Below are 25,672 nucleotides of genomic sequence, written 5' to 3' on the forward strand. Positions count from 1 at the left end.
GAGGGATGGGGAAAGGGAGGGAGGACTGATACAACACAGACAGAGTTGAGAGGGATGGGAAAGGGAGGGAGGACTGATACAACACAGACAGGTGAGAGGGGGAGAGAGAAGGATGGGGAAAGGGAGGGAGGAATGATACAACACAGACAGGTGAGAGGGGGAGAGAGAGGGATGGGAAAGGGAGGGAGGACTGATACAACACAGACAGGTGAGAGGGGGAGAGAGAGGGATGGGGAAAGGGAGGGAGGACTGATACAACACAAGACAGGTGAGAGGGGGAGAGAGAAGGATGGGGAAAGGGAGGGAGGAATGATACAACACAGACAGAGAGGTGAGGGGGAGAGAGAGGGATGGGGAAAGGGAGGGAGGACTGATACAACACAGACAGGTGAGAGGGGGAGAGAGCGGGATGGGGAAAGGGAGGGAGGACTGATACAACACAGACAGAGAGTTGAGAGAGGGCTGATACAACACAGACAGGTGAGAGGGGGAGAGAGAGGGATGGGGAAAGGGAGGGAGGACTGATACAACACAGACAGAGAGGTGAGAGTGGGAGAGAGGACTGATACAACACAGACAGGTGAGAGGGGGAGAGAGAGGGATGGGGAAAGGGAGGGAGGACTGATACAACACAGACAGGTGAGAGGGGGAGAGAGAAGGATGGGGAAAGGGAGGGAGGAATGATACAACACAGACAGGTGAGAGGGGGAGAGAGAGGGATGGGAAAGGGAGGGAGGACTGATACAACACAGACAGGTGAGAGGGGGAGAGAGAAGGATGGGGAAAGGGAGGGAGGACTGATACAACACAGACAGAGAGTTGAGAGAGGGATGGGAAAGGGAGGGAGGACTGATACAACACAGACAGGTGAGAGGGGGAGAGAGAAGGATGGGGAAAGGGAGGGAGGAATGATACAACACAGACAGAGAGGTGAGGGGGAGAGAGAGGGATGGGGAAAGGGAGGGAGGACTGATACAACACAGACAAGAGAGAGAGGGATGGGGAAAGGGAGGGAGGATTGATACAACACAGACAGAGAGGTGAGAGGGGGAGAGAGGACTGATACAACACAGACAGGTGAGAGGGGGAGAGAGCGGGATGGGGAAAGGGAGGGAGGACTGATACAACACAGACAGAGAGGCGAGAGGGGGAGAGAGGACTGGTACAACACTGACAGGTTAGAGGGGGAGAGAGCGGGAAGGGGAGGGAGGACTGATACAACACAGACAGAGGTGAGAGGGGGAGAGAGGACTGGTACAACACAGACAGATAGGTGAGAGAGGGGGATGGGGGAGGACTCATACAACACAGACAGAGGGGGGAGGTATGGGGGAGGGAGGACCGATACAACAGACAGAGAGGTGAGAGGGGGAGAGAGAGGGGGATGTGGGAGGGAGGACTGATACAACACAGACAGAGAGGTGAGAGGGGGAGAGAGAGGGGTGTATGGGAGGGAGGACTGATACAACACAGACAGAGGTGAGAGGGGGAGAGAGAGGGGTGTATGGGAGGGAGGACTGATACAACACAGACAGAGGTGAGAGAGGGATGGGGGAGGGAGGGAGGACTGATACAACACAGACAGAGGTGAGAGAGGGATGGGGGAGGGAGGGAGGACTGATACAACACAGACAGAGGTGAGAGAGGGATGGGGGAGGGAGAGAGAGAGGACTGATACAACACAGACAGAGGTGAGAGAGGGAGAGAGAGGGGTGTATGGGAGGGAGGACTGATACAACACTGACAGAGGTGAGAGAGGGATGGGAGAGGGAGGGAGGACTGATACAACACAGACAGAGGTGAGAGAGGGAGAGAGAGGTGTGTATGGGAGGGAGGACTGATACAACACTGACAGAGGTGAGAGAGGGATGGGAGAGGGAGGGAGGACTGATACAACACAGACAGAGGTGAGAGAGGGATGGGGGAGGGAGGGAGGACTGATACCTTCAGCCATAAGACAAGAGACTACAGGTTGTTTTGGGATTAGGAGTAGGTGCTAAAACAAGAGACTATGGGTTGTTTTGGGACTAGGGAGTAGAGGCCAAGACAAGTGACTTGGGTTTGTTTTGGCACTGCAGACTAGGGAGTACCTTAAGGCATAAATCAAGAGACTATGGGTTGTTTTGGGACTAGAGAGTAGGGGCTAAGATGAGACTACATGTTGTTTTATGACTGGAAACTATGGAGTCATTTAGGGACTAAGACACTAGACTTGAGGTTGTTTTGGGACTGGGGACTAGGGAGTAACTTAGGGGCTAAGACAAGAGACTAGAGGTTGTTTAGGGACTGGGAACTAGGGAGTAAGTTGTGAGGCAGTGTGACATGGTTCTAAGTTTGTTCTGTGTGCTCTCTCTCTCTCGGCCCTGTAGACTCCCCCCTGGTGCCCATCCGGGTACAACTGCAGTACAGCCAACATGTCCTGAGAGAGATCCATGCCAACGTCACCGCCTATGTATGTTATATAAACACACACACACACACACACACACTCTCGCTTTCTCTCGCTCTCTTTCTGCTTCTCTCTTGAACACAGATCTAGGATCTGCTTGTCCTCACCAAACCAGATCCTAACCTTAACCATTAGGAGGAAAACACACATCAAGACAAACAAAGAGTCGGGAGGAAAGGGGGGAAACAGATGACATCGTGACATCAGGGACAAACCAAGAGTCGGGAGGAAAGGGGGGAAACAGATGACATTGTGACATCAGGGACAAACCAAGAGTCGGGAGGAAAGGGGGGAAACAGATGACATCGTGACATCAGGGACAAACCAAGAGTCGGGAGGAAAGCGGGGAAACAGATGACATCAGGGACAAACCAAGAGTCGGGAGGAAAGGGGGGAAACAGATGACATCAGGGACAAACCAAGAGTCGGGAGGAAAGGGGGGAAACAGATGACATCGTGACATCAGGGACAAACCAAGAGTCGGGAGGAAAGGGGGGAAACAGATGACATCGTGACATCAGGGACAAACCAAGAGTCGGGAGGAAAGGGGGGAAACAGATGACATTGTGACACACTCTCCCGCTGAGGTTCCTTCCCCACATCCTACTGCCGTTGACAGTACTGTTAAACCTCCATAGAGATGTGATGGACAAAGAAAAAGAAAGAGAGAGAGTGGAGGGGGTGTTGTAAGAGACAGATGTAGTGAGGAAGAGATGGAGGGATGAGACAGAAAAGAGAGATTGAGGATGAGAGACAGAAAGGAGAGAGTGAGGGAGAGATGAAGGATGAGAGACAGAAAGGAGAGAGTGAGGGAGAGATGGAGGATGAGAGACAGAAAGGAGAGAGTGAGGGAGAGATGGAGGATGAGAGACAGAAAGGAGAGAGTGAGGGAGAGAGAATGGGACGGCATGCACACTCCTCACACATGTCAGTGGTTAGTCGTCTGTGTAACCAGAAAGAGGGAGGAAGAGGGGGAGGAAGAGAGGGAGGGATAGAGTGAGGAGGAGGGATGAAAGGAGGGGTCTGTTTTTGATCTGGTGGGAATTATGTGAATCTGAGAGTTGATGTGCCCCTCTTTTTGTTTTACACCCACACACACATACACCAAATAGTCTTTACGTTACATGACCGAAAGTATTTGGACACCTGCTGGCCGAACATCTCATTTCAAAATCATGGGCATTAATATGGAGTTGGTCCCCACTTTGCTGCTATAACAGCCTCCACTCTTCTGGAAAGGCTTTCCACTAGATATTGGAACATCGCTGCTGGGACTTGCTTCCATTCACAAGAGCATTAGTGAGGCTGGGCACTGATGTTGGGCGATTAGGCCTGGCTCGCAGTCGGCGTTCCAATTTATCCTAAAGGTCAGGGCTTTGCGCAGGCCAGTCAAGTTCTTCCACACTGATCTCGACAAACCATTTCTGCATTGACCTCGCTTTGTGCACTGGGGCATTGTCGTGCTGGAACAGGAAATGGTCTTTCCCAAACTATTGCCACAAAGTTGGATGCACAGAATTGTCTAGAATATCATTGTACACTGTAGCGTTATGATTTCCCTTCACTTGAACTAAGGGGCCTAGCCTGAACCATGAAAAACATCCCTAGACCATTATTCCTCCACCAAACTTTACAGTTGGCACTATGCATTGGAGCAGGTATCGTTCTTCTGGCTTCCGTCAAACCCAGATGTGTTCATCGGACTGCCAGATGGTGAAGTGTGATTCATCACTACAGAGAATGCATTTCCACTGCTCCAGAGTCCAATGGCTGCTAGCTTCACAACACTCCAGACGACGCCTGGCATTGCGCATGGTGATCTTAGGCTTATGTGCGGCTGCTCGGCCATGGAAACTAATTTCATGAAGCTCCAGACTAACAGTTATTTTGCTGACGCTGCTTCCATGATTTTTACACGCTTCATCCCTCGGCGGTCCGGTTCTATGAGCTTGTGTGGCCTACCACTTTGTGGCTGAACCGTTGTTGCTCCTTAACGTTTCCACTTCACAATAACATCACTTACTCTTGACTGGGGCAGCTCTAGCAGGGCAGAAATTTGATGAACTGACTTGTTGAAAAGGTGGCATCCTATGACGGTACCACATTGAAAGTCACTGAGCTCTTCAGTAAGGCCATTCTACTGCCAATGTTTGTCTATGGATATTGCATGGCCGTGTGCTTGATTTTCTACACCTTTCAGCAACAGTGTGGCTGAAATAGCCAAATCCACTAATCTGAATGGTAGTGTGCGCTCTCCTCCCTTTCCTGCTCTTAATATATTACCATCCTTCTTTACTTTCCTTTCATCTCCAATCATGCTTTTTACTCTCCACACTTCTCAATCACTCCTTCCTTCCTCCTTTCCTTCCTTACCTTCCCTGCTGTCATTCCTCCATCCCTCCCTCTCTCCCTCTCTCTCTCTCTTGGCTCAATTCTGTCCCTGGATTTATTGTACATGGATATTTCTATTGAAATTTGCCCCGGGGTCATAAAAGTAATGTGTTCACCACAGTCATACACGTGTCACATTAATACAACATTTTTCAAATAACTTTCCAATCTCTGTTTATCTAAAGTTCTGGCGGTTGGAAGGATATGAAAGTGGGTGCATTGTGTGAAATATTAACCCCAAAGCAAGCCATATTTCTGGTGTGTCAAGGCCTGTGTGTGTGTGTGTGTGTGTGTGTGGTGGTGGTGGTGGGGGGGGGTTGTTGAGAGAGACAGAGAGAGTGTGTTCTTGTGACATAATGAGTGTGTTTCAGTGTCTGTATGTGTGTTTGAGGAGAATGACTTTGTGAGTTTATATTTACAACCCCTTGTGTGTTTGTTTCTGATAAGTCTGACGATGGATCACCATTTCCTCAACGTTCTCCCTTTAGGACCCAGACTTTGCTGAGGTACTGACAGACCTGAACAGTCGGGAGCTCTTCTGGTTGTCAAGGGGCCAGCTGGTGATCGCCGTAGAAACCGAGGGCCCGGACCCCAGACACATCTCTGGCTTCATCACCGGCAGGAAGTCATGTGACAGTAAGAGCCACGTCCCTTTATGTAGAACAACCAATCAATCAATCAGCCCACAGTCAGTCACTCAGACAGGTGACATGTTGATTCGATTAAGTTACTCGAGTTGCTCAACATCAAACAATCAACCTTCATTCATCTTCTGTCATCCCATCACACCTGAAATGAGAGACAGAGACCTAGGAGGAATGTGTTTTGTCTTTCAGTTCACTTGTTCCCCTTCTATTCCTCCATGGCTATTTGAGCAATTCTCTCTCTTCTATACATACTCCTTTCTTTCAAGTCTTATGACTGAAGTGAAACCATGTTTATAGCCCCGCTGTTTGACTTGGGAGAGGAGGTGTGTGTCGTAGACAGTCTGAGACAATTCAGCGCACACATGTTCCATTCAAGTGACTCTAATGCAAACATACTTATATACTTAGATCCCCCCCCACACACACTCACACACACATTGTCTTTTTCATACGCACACACACACTTGTGTGTATACACACACACACACACACTGGGCGATGCCAAGGTCACAGTCTGCTGGACCTCACTCTCCATACTGGTGTTCCAGCTCCATGATTAACAGGTTGACGTTATGTGTGAAGAATTCAACCCAAAACACTAGTTTCACTCTCTCCTTACATCTCTTTCTCTCACTCGCTCTCTCTCTCTTGCTCTCTCTCTCTCTCTGCCTGTCTCTCTTGTTCTGTTCTTTTTCTGTCTTGAACTCCTTCCCCTCTATCACTCCCATTCTGCCTTTTTGTGAGTAGTTTTCTCCCTTCTTTTCTCTTCTCTCCTTCTCTATTTGTCTTTCCCTGTCTGTCTTCTAAGCCCCTTGGTGTTCAACAAGGGTTACCTCATCCCACGGTTTAACCTTGGGTTAGAGTGTGCATGTGTTGGGGGGTACACCACTTAAGCTAGAATTCTCTCTTTTGAGATGACACACACTTACCCTCACCCCAAAGTTCTGTATGGACGGGTTGTGCTCTATTCCGTTCCCTGTGATTGTCCCCTTTGGTGGAGTGATGACATGGGGTGTGTGTGCGTGTGTGTGTGTGTGCGTGTGTGTGTGTGTGTGTGTCGTTCTACAGCGCAGACGTGAGAGAATGTGTTCTGGCCCTCTCTCGGCTCCCCCCTGTCTGGCTCTCCAGACTAACATGGTGAATTATAACACGACAGAGAGCATTGCCTCATCTCGCATGCAAGAGCTGCCTCATCACACACAGATTAGTCTGTAGTAGTCTGGGTCTGGGTCTGAAATGGAAAGGGAACAATGTTTTGAGATCAGAGTCAGGGAGACCCTACTCATACTCACTCTCTCTTCATCCTCTCTCGTTCCACCTTCAATTTGCTTTATGGAAACATGAAAAAATCCAAATGTGGCACTGCGTGTTCATCTGTTATGTAGAAATAATTTACTAACATGTTTTCCTCTCTCACTTCTCTCTTTCTGTTCTCCACTCCCTCTCTTTCTCTCTCCAGCCATCCAGAGTGTCATGTCCAGTGGGGATGCATTGACAGCAGGGAAGACGGGTGGTGTGGGATCAGCATTCTTTCATCTCCATGACAACGGCACCCTGGACTACCAGGTATGGATCTGAACTGAATTTAATTGATTTTAAATAAATTAATCAAATGGAATTGTACTGTCACTATTTACATATCTGACCTGAACTGAACCACCAAACCAACCCATATCCTGCTCTGTCCACAGGTCCAGATAGCGGGGTTATCCAGTGAAATGGTGGGTCTGACCATCGAGCTAAAGCCTCGCCGGCGCAGTAAGCGCTCCGTGCTGTATGACCTAACTCCAGAGTTCGACAGGCCCAGCGGGCGAGCGACGGGAAGCTGGAGTCGTCTGGAGGCGCGTCACATCCACATGCTGCTGCAGAACGAACTGTTCATCAACGTGGCTACAGCACACAGCCAGGAGGGGGAGCTACGCGGACAGATCAGAGGCCTGCTCTACAGCGGTCTGGAGGCACCCAGACATGGTGAGACACTGACCTCAGACCAGAGCAGAAACAAGGGCTGAATCCTAAATCAACCCACTTTGTCTCGCTCCTTCATTTGTGCATTTGCTCATCCATTCGTGAATTGTTTTTGAGTTTGCGCAATTTCACACTAGAATGGAGTCGCGCATAATTATGAGCCACCTGTGTTTGTTTGTGTTTGACACAGGTAACAGATGAAATACCTCCCAAATGACATGCTTAACTGTGACTGTTATCTTATAAAATGACAGGGGATTTTTTCTCATTTGAATTTCATGTCCATTTTATTATTTAAATGTGGAACATGAATTGCATCATTCAAGTCAGTATATCCCGAACCTGTGTCGCAGCCGGCCGCTACCGGTAGACCCATGAGAAAATTGGCCCAGTGTTGTCGAGATGAGTGAGGGTTTGGCCGGCAGGGATGTCCTTGTCCCATCGCGCTCTAGCGACTCCTTTGGCTGGTCAGGCGCATGCACGTTGACATGGTCGCCGGGTGTACTGTATTTCCCCCAACACACTGGTGCGGCTGGCTTCGGGGTTAAGTGGGCATTGTGTCAAGAAGCAGTGTAGCTTGGTGGGGTTGTGTTAGTACAGTATGTCCTGAAGTTGATTGATCCCCTCACCACTCTTGAAATGACCCTTTGAGTTTTGTTAGTAACACGTGACAATGGAAGGCCCTCCGAGCGATTTGGTAGTGGACTGGTTGAGGATTCACCATAGAGAAACTCAAATAGACTTAGGTTGAGTAAATGCATAGTTCAGGGATGGAAAACCCCAGTCCTCTAGACTAGAGACAGTGTCCACAGGGGCACCTTTATAAAGTATCTGAAAGACAAACATTGATCCCAATTTGAGATTATTCTCTTTAACTCTAGTCTTTTGCTTTTCATTCATATTTAACTCTCACCCTCTCCTTCCCTAGAGATCCCTATCCCTCTGGCAGGCCAGTTTGTGGCCCCTCCAGTCCTGACCAGTGCTGGGGGCCATGCCTGGGTGTCTGTGGATGAGCGCTGTCACCTCCATTATGAGATCGTGGTGGCAGGGCTCAGCAAAGCTGATGACCTCACAGTCAGCGCCCACCTTCATGGATTTGCCGAAATCGGAGAGCTTGGCGAGAGCAGCACCAATCACAAGAGACTGCTGACAGGGTTCTATGGTTCTCAGGTAGGCAGAGGGAGACACATGAATAATCACAGACACACAACTTCGTCATGACAGTATGATATAGATCATGTATACATACAGCAGAATCTTATTCCATTCTCTCTCACTCTCTCACTCACTCACTCACTCACTCACTCACTCACTCACTCACTCACTCACTCACTCACTCACTCACTCACTCAGGCCCAGGGTGTGTTGAAGGACATCAGTGTAGAGTTGTTGCGTCACCTGGACAGAGGGACAGCCTTCATCCAGGTCAGCACCAAGGTCAACACCAGAGGAGAGATACGTGGACGGGTGAGTAGGACCACAACCAGAACCACTTATAACAACCGTTAATCAACCACTCTAAAATCCTAACACAGTGCACATCTCATCCTCAACCGTAGCTCGATCCACACTCCTCACACTCTCAATCCACACTCTTCAGTTTGATCATGCATTACTGGAATATATTGAGGATTATAGAGATGGAGCAATAACAGGTGGAGGAGAGGAGGGAAGGAGCTGAGGCTCCTTAGGGCCCTAGTCAGCTGTGTGTGTGTGTGTGTGTGTGTGTGTGTGTGTGTGTGTGTGTGTGTGTGTGTGTGTGTGTGTGTGTGTGTGTGTGTGTGTGTGTGTGTGTGTGTGTGATTGCTCACTTAGCCAGTGTGGGCCACTCACTGGCAGGTGGTCTTGTTTTTTTAGAGACATTTTGTTGAAAAGTAAAAGTTTGTGAGGACACACACACACAAGCACATCGTTACACGCTAACATATCTGCAGGTGGCTTGGTTTATAATTTTGTTTTAGCTGCCAGGGATTAGAATGGAAGAAAGAAACGTGAGAACACACACACACAGTAGGGTCCGGTAGTTTTAATAGCAAACAGGTCTGACACATAAACAGCCATCTGACGTGGAGCCGTAGAGACATGGGCGGAAAGCTGGCTGAATGCTCCATTTAGGACTAATTTACAAGTACACTTTATAACAAGGCGCAAGGGAGGTTTGTCCAACAAATCACTGAAATCCTAACCTCTGTCTTCCCCCCTCTCTCCCTACTTCCTCCTTGTTGTACTCTATCTCTTGGTCCCTTCTCTTATTCTCCTATTCTCATGCTCACCCCTTTTCTGCCCCTCTCTATCTATGTCCCTTTCTCAAGCTCGTCCCCTCTTTCTTTCTTTCTCTCTCTCTCTATCACCTCCCTTTCCATTCTGCTCTCTGTTCCTCCCTCCTTCTGTCTATCTCTCCCTACAGGTCCATGTGCCTAACAACTGTGAGTTTGGGACAAGGGGTGAGGTGGAGGTGGCTGAGTTTGATGGCCTGTTTGTGCATGATCCTGAGGAACTAAAGAAAGATCCCCACACCTGTTTCTTTGAGAGTCAACACCATGCCCACGGCTCACTCTGGACCCCGAACTACAACAACTGTTTCACCTGCAGCTGTCAGGTAGGACTGTTCAAACTACAACCACTAGGGCGGCGCTACAGCTACGCATTAAATTAACTGCTGGTTTCCCAGACACTGATTAAGTTTAGTCCTGAACTAAGAAGCCCTTTCCATGGAGAATCTAGAAGTATAGTTTCTCCTTCTAGATTGAGTGACTTTGTGCCTAACCACTCTCTCTCTTCTTCTGTCCATTTTCTCTTCCCTCATCTCTCTGTTCTCCCTGTAGAAGCGCACAGTGATCTGTGACCCGGTCATCTGTCCAGTCCTCACCTGTTCTCGCACCATCCAACCTGAGGACAAGTGCTGCCCCGTGTGTCTCGGTGAGTGTGTGTGTATGAGTGTGTGTGTTACTATGTTTGAATAGGATTGTGTCCATGAGTTGTGTGTTTTCCTTATTCTTGAGAGGACTTACTATTGACATTTCACCACATTACGGTCGTAAAGTTGTGAAATAATACTTTCCTGTGTCCGTTACCCCTGTCCGTCCTTCAGAGAGGAAAGACCCCAAGAACATGAAGACTCCAGAGAGGCTAGATGAGCATCCAGAAGGTTCTGAACTATCTCTTTGTCTGACTGTCACTCCTCTTTCTTTCTCACTTTCTCCATCTGTCTGTTCCTCTGTCTCTCCCTGCCAGGAGGCACTCGTTCGGTCTCTCTACATAACCCTCCCTCCTCTCCTTCTGTCTGTTCCCTCTGTTTCTCCCTGCCAGGAGGCACTCGTTCTGTCTCTACATCATCCTCCCTCCTCTCCTTCTGTCTGTTCCCTCTATCTCTCCCTGCCAGGAGGCACTCGTTCTGTCTCTCTACATCACCCTCCCTCCTCTCCTTCTGTCTGTTCCCTCTGTTTCTCCCTGCCAGGAGGCACTCGTTCTGTTTCTCTACATCACCCTCCCTCTTCTTCTGTCTGTTCCTCTATCTCTCCCTGCCAGGAGGCACTCGTTCTGTCTCTCTACATCACCCTCCCTCCTCTCCTTCTGTCTGTTCCCTCTGTTTCTCCCTGCCAGGAGGCACCGTTCTGTCTCTCTCCATCACTCGTTCTGTTTCTCTACATCACCCTCCCTCTTCTTCTGTCTGTTCCTCTATCTCTCCCTGCCAGGAGGCACTCGTTCTGTTTCTCTACATCACCCTCCCTCCTCTCCATCTGTCTGTTCCCTCTGTTTCTCCCTGCCAGGAGGCACTCGTTCTGTCTCTACATCACCCTCCCTCCTCTCCATCTGTCTGTTCCCTCTGTTTCTCCCTGCCAGGAGGCACTCGTTCTCTCTCTACATCACCCTCCCTCCTCTCCTTCTGTCTGTTCCCTCTGTTTCTCCCTGCCAGGAGGCACTCGTTCTGTCTCTCTCCATCACCCTCCCTCCTCTCCATCTGTCTGTTCCCTCTGTTTCTCCCTGCCAGGAGGCACTAGTTCTGTCTCTCCATCACCCTCCCTCCTCTCCATCTGTCTGTTCCTCTCTCTCCCTGCCAGGAGGCACTCGTTCTCTCTCTACATCACCCTCCCCCCTCTCCATCTGTCTGTTCCTCTCTCTCCCTGCCAGGAGGCACTCGTTCTGTTTCTCTACATCACCCTCCCTCCTCTCCTTCTGTCTGTTCCCTCTGTTTCTCCCTGCCTGGAGGCACTCGTTCTGTTTCTCTACATCACCCTCCCTCTTCTTCTGTCTGTTCCTCTATCTCTCCCTGCCAGGAGGCACTCGTTCTGTTTCTCTACATCACCCTCCCTCCTCTCCTTCTGTCTGTTCCCTCTGTTTCTCCCTGCCAGGAGGCACTCGTTCTGTTTCTCTACATCACCCTCCCTCGTCTCCTTCTGTCTGTTCCCTCTGTTTCTCCCTGCCAGGAGGCACTCGTTCTGTCTCTCTACATCACCCTCCCCCCTCTCCTTCTTTCTGTTCCCTCTGTTTCTCCCTGCCAGGAGGCACTCATTCTGTCTCTCTACATCACCCTCCCTCCTCTCCTTCTGTCTGTTCCCTCTGTTTCTCCCTGCCAGGAGGCACTCGTTCTGTTTCTCTACATCACCCTCCCTCCTCTCCTTCTGTCTGTTCCCTCTGTTTCTCCCTGCCAGGAGGCATTCGTTCTCTCTCTACATCACCCTCCCTCCTCTCCTTCTGTCTGTTCCCTCTGTTTCTCCCTGCCAGGAGGCACTCGTTCTCTCTCTACATCACCCTCCCTCCTCTCCATCTGTCTGTTCCTCTATCTCTCCCTGCCAGGAGGCACTCATTCTGTTTCTCTACATCACCCTCCCTCCTCTCCTTCTGTCTGTTCCCTCTGTTTCTCCCTGCCAGGAGGCACTCATTCTGTCTCTCTACATCACCCTCCCCCCTCTCCATCTGTCTGTTCCTCTATCTCTCCCTGCCAGGAGGCACTCATTCTGTTTCTCTACATCACCCTCCCTCCTCTCCTTCTGTCTGTTCCCTCTGTTTCTCCCTGCCAGGAGGCACTCGTTCTCTCTCTACATCACCCTCCCTCCTCTCCTTCTGTCTGTTCCTCTGTTTCTCCCTGCCAGGAGGCACTCGTTCTCTCTCTACATCACCCTCCCCCCTCTCCATCTGTCTGTTCCTCTATCTCTCCCTGCCAGGAGGCACTCATTCTGTTTCTCTACATCACCCTCCCTCCTCTCCTTCTGTCTGTTCCCTCTGTTTCTCCCTGCCAGGAGGCACTAGTTCTGTCTCTCTACATCACCCTCCCTCCTCTCCTTCTGTCTGTTCCCTCTGTTTCTCCCTGCCAGGAGGCACTAGTTCTGTCTCTCTACATCACCCTCCCTCCTCTCATTCTGTCTGTTACCTCTGTTTCTCCCTGCCTGGAGGCACTCGTTCTGTTTCTCTACATCACCCTCCCTCTTCTTCTGTCTGTTCCTCTATCTCTCCCTGCCAGGAGGCACTCGTTCTGTTTCTCTACATCACCCTCCCTCCTCTCCTTCTGTCTGTTCCCTCTGTCTCTCCCTGCCAGGAGGCACTCGTTCTGTCTCTCTACATAACCCTCCCTTCTCTCCTTCTGTCTGTTCCCTCTGTTTCTCCCTGCCAGGAGGCACTAGTTCTGTCTCTCTACATCACCCTCCCTCCTCTCATTCTGTCTGTTACCTCTGTTTCTCCCTGCCTGGAGGCACTCGTTCTGTTTCTCTACATCACCCTCCCTCTTCTTCTGTCTGTTCCTCTATCTCTCCCTGCCAGGAGGCACTCGTTCTGTTTCTCTACATCACCCTCCCTCCTCTCCTTCTGTCTGTTCCCTCTGTTTCTCCCTGCCAGGAGGCACTCGTTCTGTCTCTCTACATAACCCTCCCTCCTCTCCTTCTGTCTGTTCCTCTGTCTCTCCCTGCCAGGAGGCACTCGTTCTGTCTCTACATCACCCTCCCTCCTCTCCTTCTGTCTGTTCCTCTGTTTCTCCCTGCCAGGAGGCACTCGTTCTGTCTCTCTACATCACCCTCCCTCCTCTCCTTCTGTCTGTTCCTCTGTTTCTCCCTGCCAGGAGGCACTCGTTCTCTCTCTACATCACCCTCCCTCCTCTCCTTCTGTCTGTTCCCTCTGTTTCTCCCTGCCAGGAGGCACTCACCCCTCCCCCGTTTCTCTCTCTACATCACCCTCCCTCCTCTCCTTCTGTCTGTTCCTCTGTTTCTCCCTGCCAGGAGGCACTCGTTCTGTCTCTCTACATCACCCTCCCTCCTCTCATTCTGTCTGTTACCTCTGTTTCTCCCTGCCTGGAGGCACTCGTTCTGTTTCTCTACATCACCCTCCCTCTTCTTCTGTCTGTTCCTCTATCTCTCCCTGCCAGGAGGCACTCGTTCTGTTTCTCTACATCACCCTCCCTCCTCTCCTTCTGTCTGTTCCCTCTGTTTCTCCCTGCCTGGAGGCACTCGTTCTGTTTCTCTACATCACCCTCCCTCTTCTTCTGTCTGTTCCTCTATCTCTCCCTGCCAGGAGGCACTCGTTCTGTTTCTCTACATCACCCTCCCTCCTCTCCTTCTGTCTGTTCCCTCTGTTTCTCCCTGCCAGGAGGCACTCGTTCTGTTTCTCTACATCACCCTCCCCCTCTCCTTCTTTCTGTTCCCTCTGTTTCTCCCTGCCAGGAGGCACTCGTTCTCTCTCTACATCACCCTCCCCCCTCTCCATCTGTCTGTTCCTCTATCTCTCCCTGCCAGGAGGCACTCATTCTGTTTCTCTACATCACCCTCCCTCCTCTCCTTCTGTCTGTTCCCTCTGTTTCTCCCTGCCTGGAGGCACTCGTTCTGTTTCTCTACATCACCCTCCCTCTTCTTCTGTCTGTTCCTCTATCTCTCCCTGCCAGGAGGCACTCGTTCTGTTTCTCTACATCACCCTCCCTCCTCTCCTTCTGTCTGTTCCCTCTGTCTCTCCCTGCCAGGAGGCACTCGTTCTGTCTCTCTACATAACCCTCCCTTCTCTCCTTCTGTCTGTTCCCTCTGTTTCTCCCTGCCAGGAGGCACTAGTTCTGTCTGTCTACATCACCCTCCCTCCTCTCATTCTGTCTGTTACCTCTGTTTCTCCCTGCCTGGAGGCACTCGTTCTGTTTCTCTACATCACCCTCCCTCTTCTTCTGTCTGTTCCTCTATCTCTCCCTGCCAGGAGGCACTCGTTCTGTTTCTCTACATCACCCTCCCTCCTCTCCTTCTGTCTGTTCCCTCTTTTCTCCCTGCCAGGAGGCACTCGTTCTGTCTCTCTACATAACCCTCCCTCCTCTCCTTCTGTCTGTTCCTCTGTCTCTCCCTGCCAGGAGGCACTCGTTCTGTCTCTCTACATCACCCTCCCTCCTCTCCTTCTGTCTGTTCCTCTGTTTCTCCCTGCCAGGAGGCACTCGTTCTGTCTCTCTACATCACCCTCCCTCCTCTCCTTCTGTCTGTTCCTCTGTTTCTCCCTGCCAGGAGGCACTCGTTCTCTCTCTACATCACCCTCCCTCCTCTCCTTCTGTCTGTTCCCTCTGTTTCTCCCTGCCAGGAGGCACTCGTTCTCTCTCTACATCACCCTCCCTCCTCTCCTTCTGTCTGTTCCTCTGTTTCTCCCTGCCAGGAGGCACTCGTTCTGTCTCTCTACATCACCCTCCCTCCTCTCATTCTGTCTGTTACCTCTGTTTCTCCCTGCCTGGAGGCACTCGTTCTGTTTCTCTACATCACCCTCCCTCTTCTTCTGTCTGTTCCTCTATCTCTCCCTGCCAGGAGGCACTCGTTCTGTTTCTCTACATCACCCTCCCTCCTCTCCTTCTGTCTGTTCCCTCTGTTTCTCCCTGCCAGGAGGCATTCGTTCTCTCTCTACATCACCCTCCCTCCTCTCCTTCTGTCTGTTCCCTCTGTTTCTCCCTGCCAGGAGGCACTCGTTCTCTCTCTACATCACCCTCCCTCCTCTCCTTCTGTCTGTTCCTCTATCTCTCCCTGCCAGGAGGCACTCGTTCTCTCTCTACATCACCCTCCCCCCTCTCCATCTGTCTGTTCCTCTCTCTCCCTGCCAGGAGGCACTCGTTCTGTTTCTCTACATCACCCTCCCCCCTCTCCTTCTGTCTGTTCCCTCTGTTTCTCCCTGCCAGGTGGCACTCATTCTGTCTCTCTACATCACCCTCCCTCTTCTTCTGTCTGTTCCCTCTCTTTCTCCCTGCCAGGAGGCACTCGTTCTGTTTCTCTACATCACCCTCCCCCCTCTCCTTCTGTCTGTTCCCTCTGTTTCTCCCTGCCAGGTGGCACTCATTCTGTCTCTCTACATCACCCTCCCTCCTCTCCATCTGTCTGTTCCCTCTCTTTCTCCCTGCCAGGAGGCACTCGTTCTGTTTCTCTACATCACCCTCCCCCCTCTCCTTCTGTCTGTTCCCTCTGTTTCTCCCTGCCAGGTGGCACTCATTCTGTCTCTCTACATCACCCTCCCTCCTCTCCTTCTGTCTGTTCCTCTGTTTCTCCCTGCCAGGAGGCACTCATTCTGTCTCTACATCACCCTCCCTCCTCTCCATCTGTCTGTTCCTCTCTCTCCCTGCCAGGAGGCACTCGTTCTGTCTCTCTACATCACCCTCCCTCCTCTCCATCTGTCTGTTCCCTCTGTCTCTTTGTGCCAACAGATACGTTTTACCTCTGAGATTGATATGTATTTCTAATGCTAAGAGTGTCCTCTATTTCTCTCATCCCTTTGAACCCCTCTGTACTCACTCACTCACTCACTCACTCAGGTTGTTACTTTGAGGGGGACCAGAAGATGCATGCTCCTGGGTCAACATGGCATCCATTCGTCCCTCCATTTGGCTACATCAAGTGTGCCCTCTGCACCTGCAAGGTAGGCCTCTAGGTTACTTCTTCACAGCTAGGATGATGTAAGTTGATAAGTGATGCTAACAAAACATAATTAGAAACATAATCTTTCTGCAGCTTCCTAGAATTTAACGTAAATGACGCTAATTTCCCATTGTGTCCTTCCTCCTCTACTCCTGTAGGGGGCGACAGGCGAGGTGCACTGTGAGAAGGTGACGTGTCCAGCCCTGACCTGCAGTCGTCCGGTACGCCGTAGCCCCTCAGACTGCTGTAAGGAATGTCCGGAGGAAGACAAACCCCCCTTGGTGCACGCTGACATGATGCAGGCAGACGGAACGCGTCACTGCAAGTTTGGGAAGAACTTCTACCAGAACAGTGACAACTGGCACCCCCGTGTACCCCTGATGGGAGAGATGAAGTGCATCACCTGCTGGTGTGACGTGAGTATTACAGGGAGTCGGGTGCAAGTCTTTTACAAAATACAGACACTTAAGAGTGAGTTTGGACCTGTTGCCAAGCAACAAAACTCAAGACAAAAAAGCTTCAGACTGTTGGACCTAAACCCCATAGAACAAAAAGGAAAAAAACACTGTAGAACTCCCTCTGTTTCAGTAAACCTTTAGAAAAAGACTCAACATTTCTTCTGTCTGAAGAAGTTTTTCCATGCCACTGTGCTCAATACATATTTATACAGATAGAGTAGGGATGTTTCAGACTTTGTTGGGCTTCATAGCTGTAGGGATGGTCCATACCCCTTGTCTGGTACATACCCCTTGTCTGGTCCATACCCCTTGTCTGGTCCATACCCCTTGTCTGGTCCATACCCCTTGTCTGGTCCATACCCCTTGTCTGGTCCATACCCCTTGTCTGGTCCATACCCCTTGTCTGGTCCATACCCCTTGGGGAAACATTCCAGTGTCAGTGTGGGGAACTCTGGGATTTGGAGTTGAGAAGCGTGGAGCATTTTCTGGTTTCACAGCATTGTGAGAAGCATTCCTAATGTACCTCCCTCCCTCCTTTCTTTCTCCCCCTTTCTCCAGCATGGTGTGACTAAGTGTCAGAGGAAACAGTGTCCAGTCCTGACCTGTAGTAACATCACCCGCCGGGAGGGCATGTGCTGTCCTGAGTGCCAAGGTGAGAAGCACACACACACACACACACACCCTCCTCCCTCATGCTCCTTAGCCAGAGCATCCAAGCACACACACACATACACCCTCCTCCCTCATGCTCCTTAGCCAGAGCATCCAAGCACACACACACATACACCCTCCTCCCTCATGCTCCTTAGCCAGAGCATCCAAGCACACACACACAAACACCCTCCTCCCTCATGCTCCTTAGCCAGAGCATCCAAGCACACACACACACACCCTCCTCCCTCATGCTCCTTAGCCAGAGCATCCAAGCACACACAAACATACACTCTCCTCCCTCATGCTCCTTAGCCAGAGCATCCAAGCACACACACACACCCTCCTCCCTCATGCTCCTTAGCCAGAGCATCCAAGCACACACACACACACCCTCCTCCCTCATGCTCCTTAGCCAGAGCATCCAAGCACACACACACACACCCTCCTCCCTCATGCTCCTTAGCCAGAGCATCCAAGCACACACACACATACACCCTCCTCCCTCATGCTCTCAATCCTGATGACATGCTTTCAAACAGTGATGATTCATGTAGTAATTACAGATTCATTCACATTGGATTGTCTCTTTTGTTTAGATTCCAAAGAGGAAGAGGAGGAGCTGATGAAAGTTCCGGAAAAGAAGAACAGCTGGAGACACTGAGCTGAGATCCCCTCTCCACCCGCATCCCCCACTTCTACCATTCCCGCACCACCCCCCCCCCCCTCTCTCTACCTACCCCCTCATGGGCAGACCTAGACCTGCACACTGGGTCAGCTAACACCCCCTAAAATCGAGACCCCTATAACCCTCCAGCCCCAACCCACAACCCCCTTGTCCACTCCAACCCCTTAGTCAGCCTAAGGATTGTAACGAAGGAAGGAAAGACAAACAGAAGAAAAGAAAGAGAAGCACTGAGGTGTCATGGAAGGGAATGGAAAGAAGGGAACAGAAAGAGATCTGAAGTGGACCAACCACAGCTGCTGCAGCAGTGTCTTTTGACTGGTTCCTCCTTTGAAATTTGCCATTTTTGTTTTGTTTTCAGTTCTTTCGTCTCCCTGTGATGAATTTTGCCCGCCCTTTCAAAAATCACTTGCAATTACCCTTCATATTCGAATACAACAAGGTTTGCTTAGTTCTTAAAATGGATGTGTTGATAGTCTTTGCATTGTTGTGTGTGTGTGTGTGTGTGTCTGCCTGCCAGTGGTAAAAATGCTTGGTGGCTAGATGGAAACACACAAAACATAGTCAGCGATGCTCAGTCTATCTGATAAACCAGCACCACACATGTCCTGTCATCCCATCCAGTCAGCACCACACATACGTCCTGTCATCCCATCCAGTCAGCACCACACACACGTCCTGTCATCCCATCCAGTCAGCACCACACATACGTCCTGTCATCCCATCCAGTCAGCACCACACACACGTCATCCCATCCAGTCAGCACCACACACACGTCATCCCATCCAGTCAGCACCACACATACGTCCTGTCATCCCATCCAGTCAGCACCACACACACGTCCTGTCATCCCATCCAGTCAGCACCACACATATGTCCTGTCATCCCATCCAGTCAGCACCACACACGTCCTGTCATCCCATCCAGTCAGCACCACACATATGTCCTGTCATCCCATCCAGTCAGCACCACACATGTCCTGTCATCCCATCCAGTCAGCACCACACATATGTCCTGTCATCCCATCCAGTCAGCACCACACATGTCCTGTCAGCACCACACACATGTCCTGTCATCCCATCCAGTCAGCACCACACACATATGTCCTGTCATCCCATCCAGTCAGCACCACACATGTCCTGTCAGCACCACATACGTCCTGTCATCCCATCCAGTCAGCACCACACATACATCCTGTCATCCCATCCAGTCAGCACCACACATACGTCCTGTCATCCCATCCAGTCAGCACCACACACGTCCTGTCATCCCATCCAGTCAGCACCACACATATGTCCTGTCATCCCATCCAGTCAGCACCACACATATGTCCTGTCATCCCATCCAGTCAGCACCACACATATGTCCTGTCATCCCATCCAGTCAGCACCACACATGTCCTGTCAGCACCACACACATGTCCTGTCATCCCATCCAGTCAGCACCACACACATATGTCCTGTCATCCCATCCAGTCAGCACCACACATGTCCTGTCAGCACCACATACGTCCTGTCATCCCATCCAGTCAGCACCACACATACGTCCTGTCATCCCATCCAGTCAGCACCACACATACGTCCTGTCATCCCATCCAGTCAGCACCACACACACGTCCTGTCATCCCATCCAGTCAGCACCACACACACGTCCTGTCATCCCATTCAGTCAGCACCACACACACGTCCTGTCATCCCATCCAGTCAGCACCACACATGTCCTGTCATCCCATCCAGTCAGCACCACACATGTCCTGTCATCCCATCCAGTCAGCACCACACATACGTCCTGTCATCCCATCCAGTCAGCACCACATACGTCCTGTCATCCCATCTAGTCAGCACCACATACGTCCTGTCATCCCATCCAGTCAGCACCACATACGTCCTGTCATCCCATCCAGTCAGCACCACACACACGTCCTGTCATCCCATCCAGTCAGCACCACACACACGTCCTGTCATCCCATCCAGTCAGCACCACACATACGTCCTGTCATCCCATCCAGTCAGCACCACACACACGTCATCCCATCCAGTCAGCACCACACACACGTCCTGTCATCCCATCCAGTCAGCACCACACATACGTCCTGTCATCCCATCCAGTCAGCACCACACATATGTCCTGTCATCCCATCCAGTCAGCACCACACACGTCCTGTCATCCCATCCAGTCAGCACCACACATATGTCCTGTCATCCCATCCAGTCAGCACCACACATGTCCTGTCATCCCATCCAGTCAGCACCACACATATGTCCTGTCATCCCATCCAGTCAGCACCACACATGTCCTGTCAGCACCACACACGTCCTGTCATCCCATCCAGTCAGCACCACACGTCCTGTCATCCCATCCAGTCAGCACCACACATGTCCTGTCAGCACCACACATACGTCCTGTCATCCCATCCAGTCAGCACCACACACACGTCCTGTCATCCCATCCAGTCAGCACCACACATACGTCCTGTCATCCCATCCAGTCAGCACCACACACGTCCTGTCATCCCATCCAGTCAGCACCACACATATGTCCTGTCATCCCATCCAGTCAGCACCACACATATGTCCTGTCATCCCATCCAGTCAGCACCACACATATGTCCTGTCATCCCATCCAGTCAGCACCACACATGTCCTGTCAGCACCACACACATGTCCTGTCATCCCATCCAGTCAGCACCACACACATATGTCCTATCATCCCATCCAGTCAGCACCACACATGTCCTGTCAGCACCACATACGTCCTGTCATCCCATCCAGTCAGCACCACACATACGTCCTGTCATCCCATCCAGTCAGCACCACACATACGTCCTGTCATCCCATCCAGTCCAGCACCACCACACACACGTCCTGTCATCCCATCCAGTCAGCACCACACACACGTCCTGTCATCCCATCCAGTCAGCACCACACACACGTCCTGTCATCCCATCCAGTCAGCACCACACATGTCCTGTCATCCCATCCAGTCAGCACCACACATGTCCTGTCATCCCATCCAGTCAGCACCACACATACGTCCTGTCATCCCATCCAGTCAGCACCACATACGTCCTGTCATCCCATCCAGTCAGCACCACATACGTCCTGTCATCCCATCCAGTCAGCACCACACACACGTCCTGTCATCCCATCCAGTCAGCACCACACATGTCCTGTCATCCCATCCAGTCAGCACCACACATGTCCTGTCATCCCATCCAGTCAGCACCACACACACGTCCTGTCATCCCATCCAGTCAGCACCACACATATGTCCTGTCATCCCATCCAGTCAGCACCACACATGTCCTGTCATCCCATCCAGTCAGCACCACACAAATGTCCTGTCATCCCATCCAGTCAGCACCACACACGTCCTGTCATCCCATCCAGTCAGCACCACACATGTCCTGTCATCCCATCCAGTCAGCACCACACAAGTCCTGTCATCCCATCCAGTCAGCACACACATGTCCTGTCATCCCATCCAGTCAGTCATCCCATCCAGTCAGCACCACACATATGTCCTGTCATCCCATCCAGTCAGCACCACACACGTCCTGTCATCCCATCCAGTCAGCACCACACATGTCCTGTCATCCCATCCAGTCAGCACCACACATGTCCTGTCATCCCATCCAGTCAGCACCACACATGTCCTGTCATCCCATCCAGTCAGCACCACACATGTCCTGTCAGCACCACACACACATGTCCTGTCATCCCATCCAGTCAGCACCACACACATATGTCCTGTCATCCCATCCAGTCAGCACCACACACATATGTCCTGTCATCCCATCCAGTCAGCACCACACATGTCCTGTCATCCCATCCAGTCAGCACCACACACATGTCCTGTCATCCCATCCAGTCAGCACCACACACACGTCCTGTCATCCCATCCAGTCAGCACCATACATATGTCCTGTCATCCCATCCAGTCAGCACCACACATGTCCTGTCATCCCATCCAGTCAGCACCACACATGTCCTGTCATCCATCCAGTCAGCACCAGTCAGCACCACACACACATGTCCTGTCATCCCATCCAGTCAGCACCACACATATGTCCTGTCATCCCATCCAGTCAGCACCACACACGTCCTGTCATCCCATCCAGTCAGCACCACACATGTCCTGTCATCCCATCCAGTCAGCACCACACACACGTCCTGTCATCCCATCCAGTCAGTCCTGTCATCCCATCCACCACACATGTCCTGTCATCCCATCCAGTCAGTCACCACACATGTCCTGTCAGCACCACACATACGTCCTGTCATCCCATCCAGTCAGCACCACACATACGTCCTGTCATCCCATCCAGTCAGCACCACATACGTCCTGTCATCCCATCCAGTCAGCACCACACATACGTCCTGTCATCCCATCCAGTCAGCACCACACATACGTCCTGTCATCCCATCCAGTCAGCACCACACACACGTCCTGTCATCCCATCCAGTCAGCACCACACACACGTCCTGTCATCCCATCCAGTCAGCACCACACATACGTCCTGTCATCCCATCCAGTCAGCACCACATACGTCCTGTCATCCCATCCAGTCAGCACCACACATATGTCCTGTCATCCCATCCAGTCAGCACCACATACGTCCTGTCATCCCATCCAGTCAGCACCACACATATGTGGAACTCTTCCCTTGGAAAAGCATAACACACCCAAGTATCTATTCTAATTGCTCACTGAAGAGATTAGAATATACAGTAACTTTACATAAACATTTGATTTAGATTTATTTGCATCTCTGAGTCTGGTACCATTGACCTGTATTGCACCTCTTCATGTGGTTGTCTGTTTCTCATTTCAGTAATATGTATAATTATTTTAAAATACTTGTATTAGTGTTATTTTTCTGAATTTTGCTTGTATTTATTGAACGTTTGAAGGAAAATATTAAAGTTGTTTGTAAAAAATCGTCTTTTGACAATTTAGTTGAAACCATTACATGTTCCACTCTCCTCCTCCTCTTCTCTCTTAATCTCTATCTCTTTCATTTCTTCTCTCCACTCTTCCATTTCCCGTTTCAACTGGTTCCACTTTCCTTCTCCTAACTTTATTTGGCTTTCTCTCCCTCTGATCTGTCTGTTTTCTCTCCCTCTGATCTGTCTGTTTTCTCTCCCTCTGATCTGTCTGTTTTCTCTCCCTCTGATCTGTCTGTTTTCTCTCCCTCTGATCTGTCTGTTTTCTCTCCCTCTGATCTGTCTGTTTTCTCTCCCTCTGATCTGTCTGTTTTCTCTCCCTCTCCTCCTCCCTCGTTCTGTCCAGCTGGATTTGAGGAATGGTGAAATGTGACAAACAGACATAGCTCCCCTCTCTCTCTCCCTCTCCACCCTTCATCAGATGGCACTCTTTATTTTCCTCTCCTCCGTTCCATAGACATACACCACATGTGTTCTACAGCACCCGCAATGCACTCTGCCCCTGATGGACACACACACACAATGACTCAGCCAAAGGACAGACAGAATGAAACATAAACACACACTCTGCCCCTGAAGAAGGAACACACACACGTGCACACAGGTTAGCGTTTTCCCGTCACAAATCTGGTTCTGGAAGCAGCTCTGCAGAGTGGTCCCTCGCTGGCACGAACACAAAGTCTTAAAATGTGTTTTTAAACCTAACCTTGACCACACTGCAAATCCTACTGCCTAACCCTAACCTTAAATTAAGACCAAAAAGCTCATGTTTGTTTTCATTAATTTATACAATATAAGCAATTTTGACTTTGCAGCTGGCCTATCTAAAGGGAAATTGTTCAGTTCTGCCTCCAGGACAAGAGTCGTAACAACAAACGTCAACCTGCCACATGCACACTGATTCAGCCAAACGACACAGACTGAACATCTACCTCTCCCCCTATGGGCAAAAGGTAAATAGTATTGACGTAAATCACTTCCTACTGTAGAGCCAGCTGGTTGTGAGCTTGCCCAGTAGCATTTGTTGACCTTCCCATAGCAGAGAGCAGAGAACAGAGCAGAGTAGAGAGAGAGGCCATGTTGTAAAGCCATCACAGCAAGCCGGCTGACCGGCCAGCAGCCATACAGCTGGAGACAAGGGTCAAAGGTCAACAATGCTGAACTATGGCTCTGTTCCCACAGCCTGGATCAGAGGCATGTCTACTGACTGACTGGGGAGGGAGGGATGTGGGTCTGCATCCGCATGCCATGGTGTTGGTGCATTTTCATTGCACATTCCTGTTTTCACTCCTCCTCTCTTACCCCCCTCTCTCGTTTTTTTTCTCTCTCTCTCTCTCTCTCTCTCTCTCTCTCTCTCTATATATATATATATATATATACACATATATATATATATATATATATATATATATACACACACACACGTGGCTTTGTGGGCCACAGGGCCTTTGAAAAGCATGTTAAATCTCTAGGCCTGAGCTGAGCCATGGGCAGGCAGCACAGGGCTCAGCTCCACACTAACCCCCTATAGCAGACAGCACACCCAGGGACACAGCCCCAACCAGACTGGGCTAGGAGAAAGTTACAGGGAAACAGCCCCACCCAGACTGGGCTAGGAGAAAGTTACAGGGACACAGCCCCACCCAGACTGGGCTAGGAGAAAGTTACAGGGACACAGCACCACCCAGACTGGGCTAGGAGAAAGTTACAGGGACACAGCCCCACCCAGACTGGGCTAGGAGAAAGTTACAGGGAAACAGCCCCACCCACACTGGGCTAGTACAAAGTTACAGGGAAACAGCCCCATCCAGACTGGGCTAGTCGAAAGTTACAGGGAAACAGCCCCACCCACACTGGGCTAGTACAAAGTTACAGGGAAACAGCCCCACCCAGACAGGGCTAGGAGAAAGTTACAGGGACACAGCCCCACCCAGACTGGGCTAGGACAAAGTTACAGGGACACAGCCTCACACAGACTGGGCTAGGAGAAAGTTACAGGGAAACAGCCCCACCCAGACTGGGCTGGGAGAAAGTTACAGGGACACAGCCCCACCCAGACTGGGCTAGGACAAAGTTACAGGGAAACAGCCCCACCCAGACAGGGCTAGGAGAAAGTTACAGGGACACAGCCCCACCCAGACTGGGCTAGGACAAAGTTACAGGGACACAGCCCCACCCAGACTGGGCTAGGAGAAAGTTACAGGGACACAGCCCCACCCAGACTGGGCTAGGAGAAAGTTACAGGGAAACAGCCCCACCCACACTGGGCTAGTACAAAGTTACAGGGAAACAGCCCCACCCAGACTGGGCTAGGAGAAAGTTACAGGGAAACAGCCCCACCCACACTGGGCTAGTACAAAGTTACAGGGAAACAGCCCCACCCAGACAGGGCTAGGAGAAAGTTACAGGGACACAGCCCCACCCAGACTGGGCTAGGAGAAAGTTACAGGGAAACAGCCCCACCCAGACTGGGCTAGGAGAAAGTTACAGGGAAACAGCCCCACCCAGACTGGGCTAGGAGAACGTTACAGGGAAACATCCCCACCCAGACTGGGCTCGGAGAAAGTTACAGGGAAACAGCCCCACCCAGACTGGGCTAGTAGAAAGTTACAGGGAAACAGCCCCACCCAG

General features: G+C 50.9%; 1 protein-coding gene across 1 annotated transcript in view; it reads left to right on the forward strand.

Moving 5' to 3' along the window:
• The window catches only part of LOC135546593 (chordin-like), a 31,803-nt gene extending 10,898 nt beyond the window's left edge, over positions 1 to 20,905 (forward strand). Inside the window, exons 9-21 of the mRNA XM_064975155.1 lie at positions 2,370 to 2,452; positions 5,329 to 5,476; positions 6,947 to 7,053; positions 7,179 to 7,458; positions 8,384 to 8,625; positions 8,809 to 8,922; positions 9,863 to 10,054; positions 10,281 to 10,374; positions 10,547 to 10,603; positions 16,199 to 16,302; positions 16,460 to 16,717; positions 17,318 to 17,411; positions 18,010 to 20,905. Coding sequence (XP_064831227.1) covers positions 2,370 to 2,452; positions 5,329 to 5,476; positions 6,947 to 7,053; positions 7,179 to 7,458; positions 8,384 to 8,625; positions 8,809 to 8,922; positions 9,863 to 10,054; positions 10,281 to 10,374; positions 10,547 to 10,603; positions 16,199 to 16,302; positions 16,460 to 16,717; positions 17,318 to 17,411; positions 18,010 to 18,074 — 1,838 coding nt within the window. The 3' untranslated portion in view covers positions 18,075 to 20,905. The remainder of the gene's footprint in view (positions 1 to 2,369; positions 2,453 to 5,328; positions 5,477 to 6,946; positions 7,054 to 7,178; positions 7,459 to 8,383; positions 8,626 to 8,808; positions 8,923 to 9,862; positions 10,055 to 10,280; positions 10,375 to 10,546; positions 10,604 to 16,198; positions 16,303 to 16,459; positions 16,718 to 17,317; positions 17,412 to 18,009) is intronic.
• The last annotated feature ends 4,767 nt before the right edge of the window (positions 20,906 to 25,672 follow it).

The sequence above is a fragment of the Oncorhynchus masou genome, chromosome 9 (assembly GCF_036934945.1).
Source record: "Oncorhynchus masou masou isolate Uvic2021 chromosome 9, UVic_Omas_1.1, whole genome shotgun sequence".
NCBI lineage: Eukaryota > Metazoa > Chordata > Actinopteri > Salmoniformes > Salmonidae > Oncorhynchus > Oncorhynchus masou.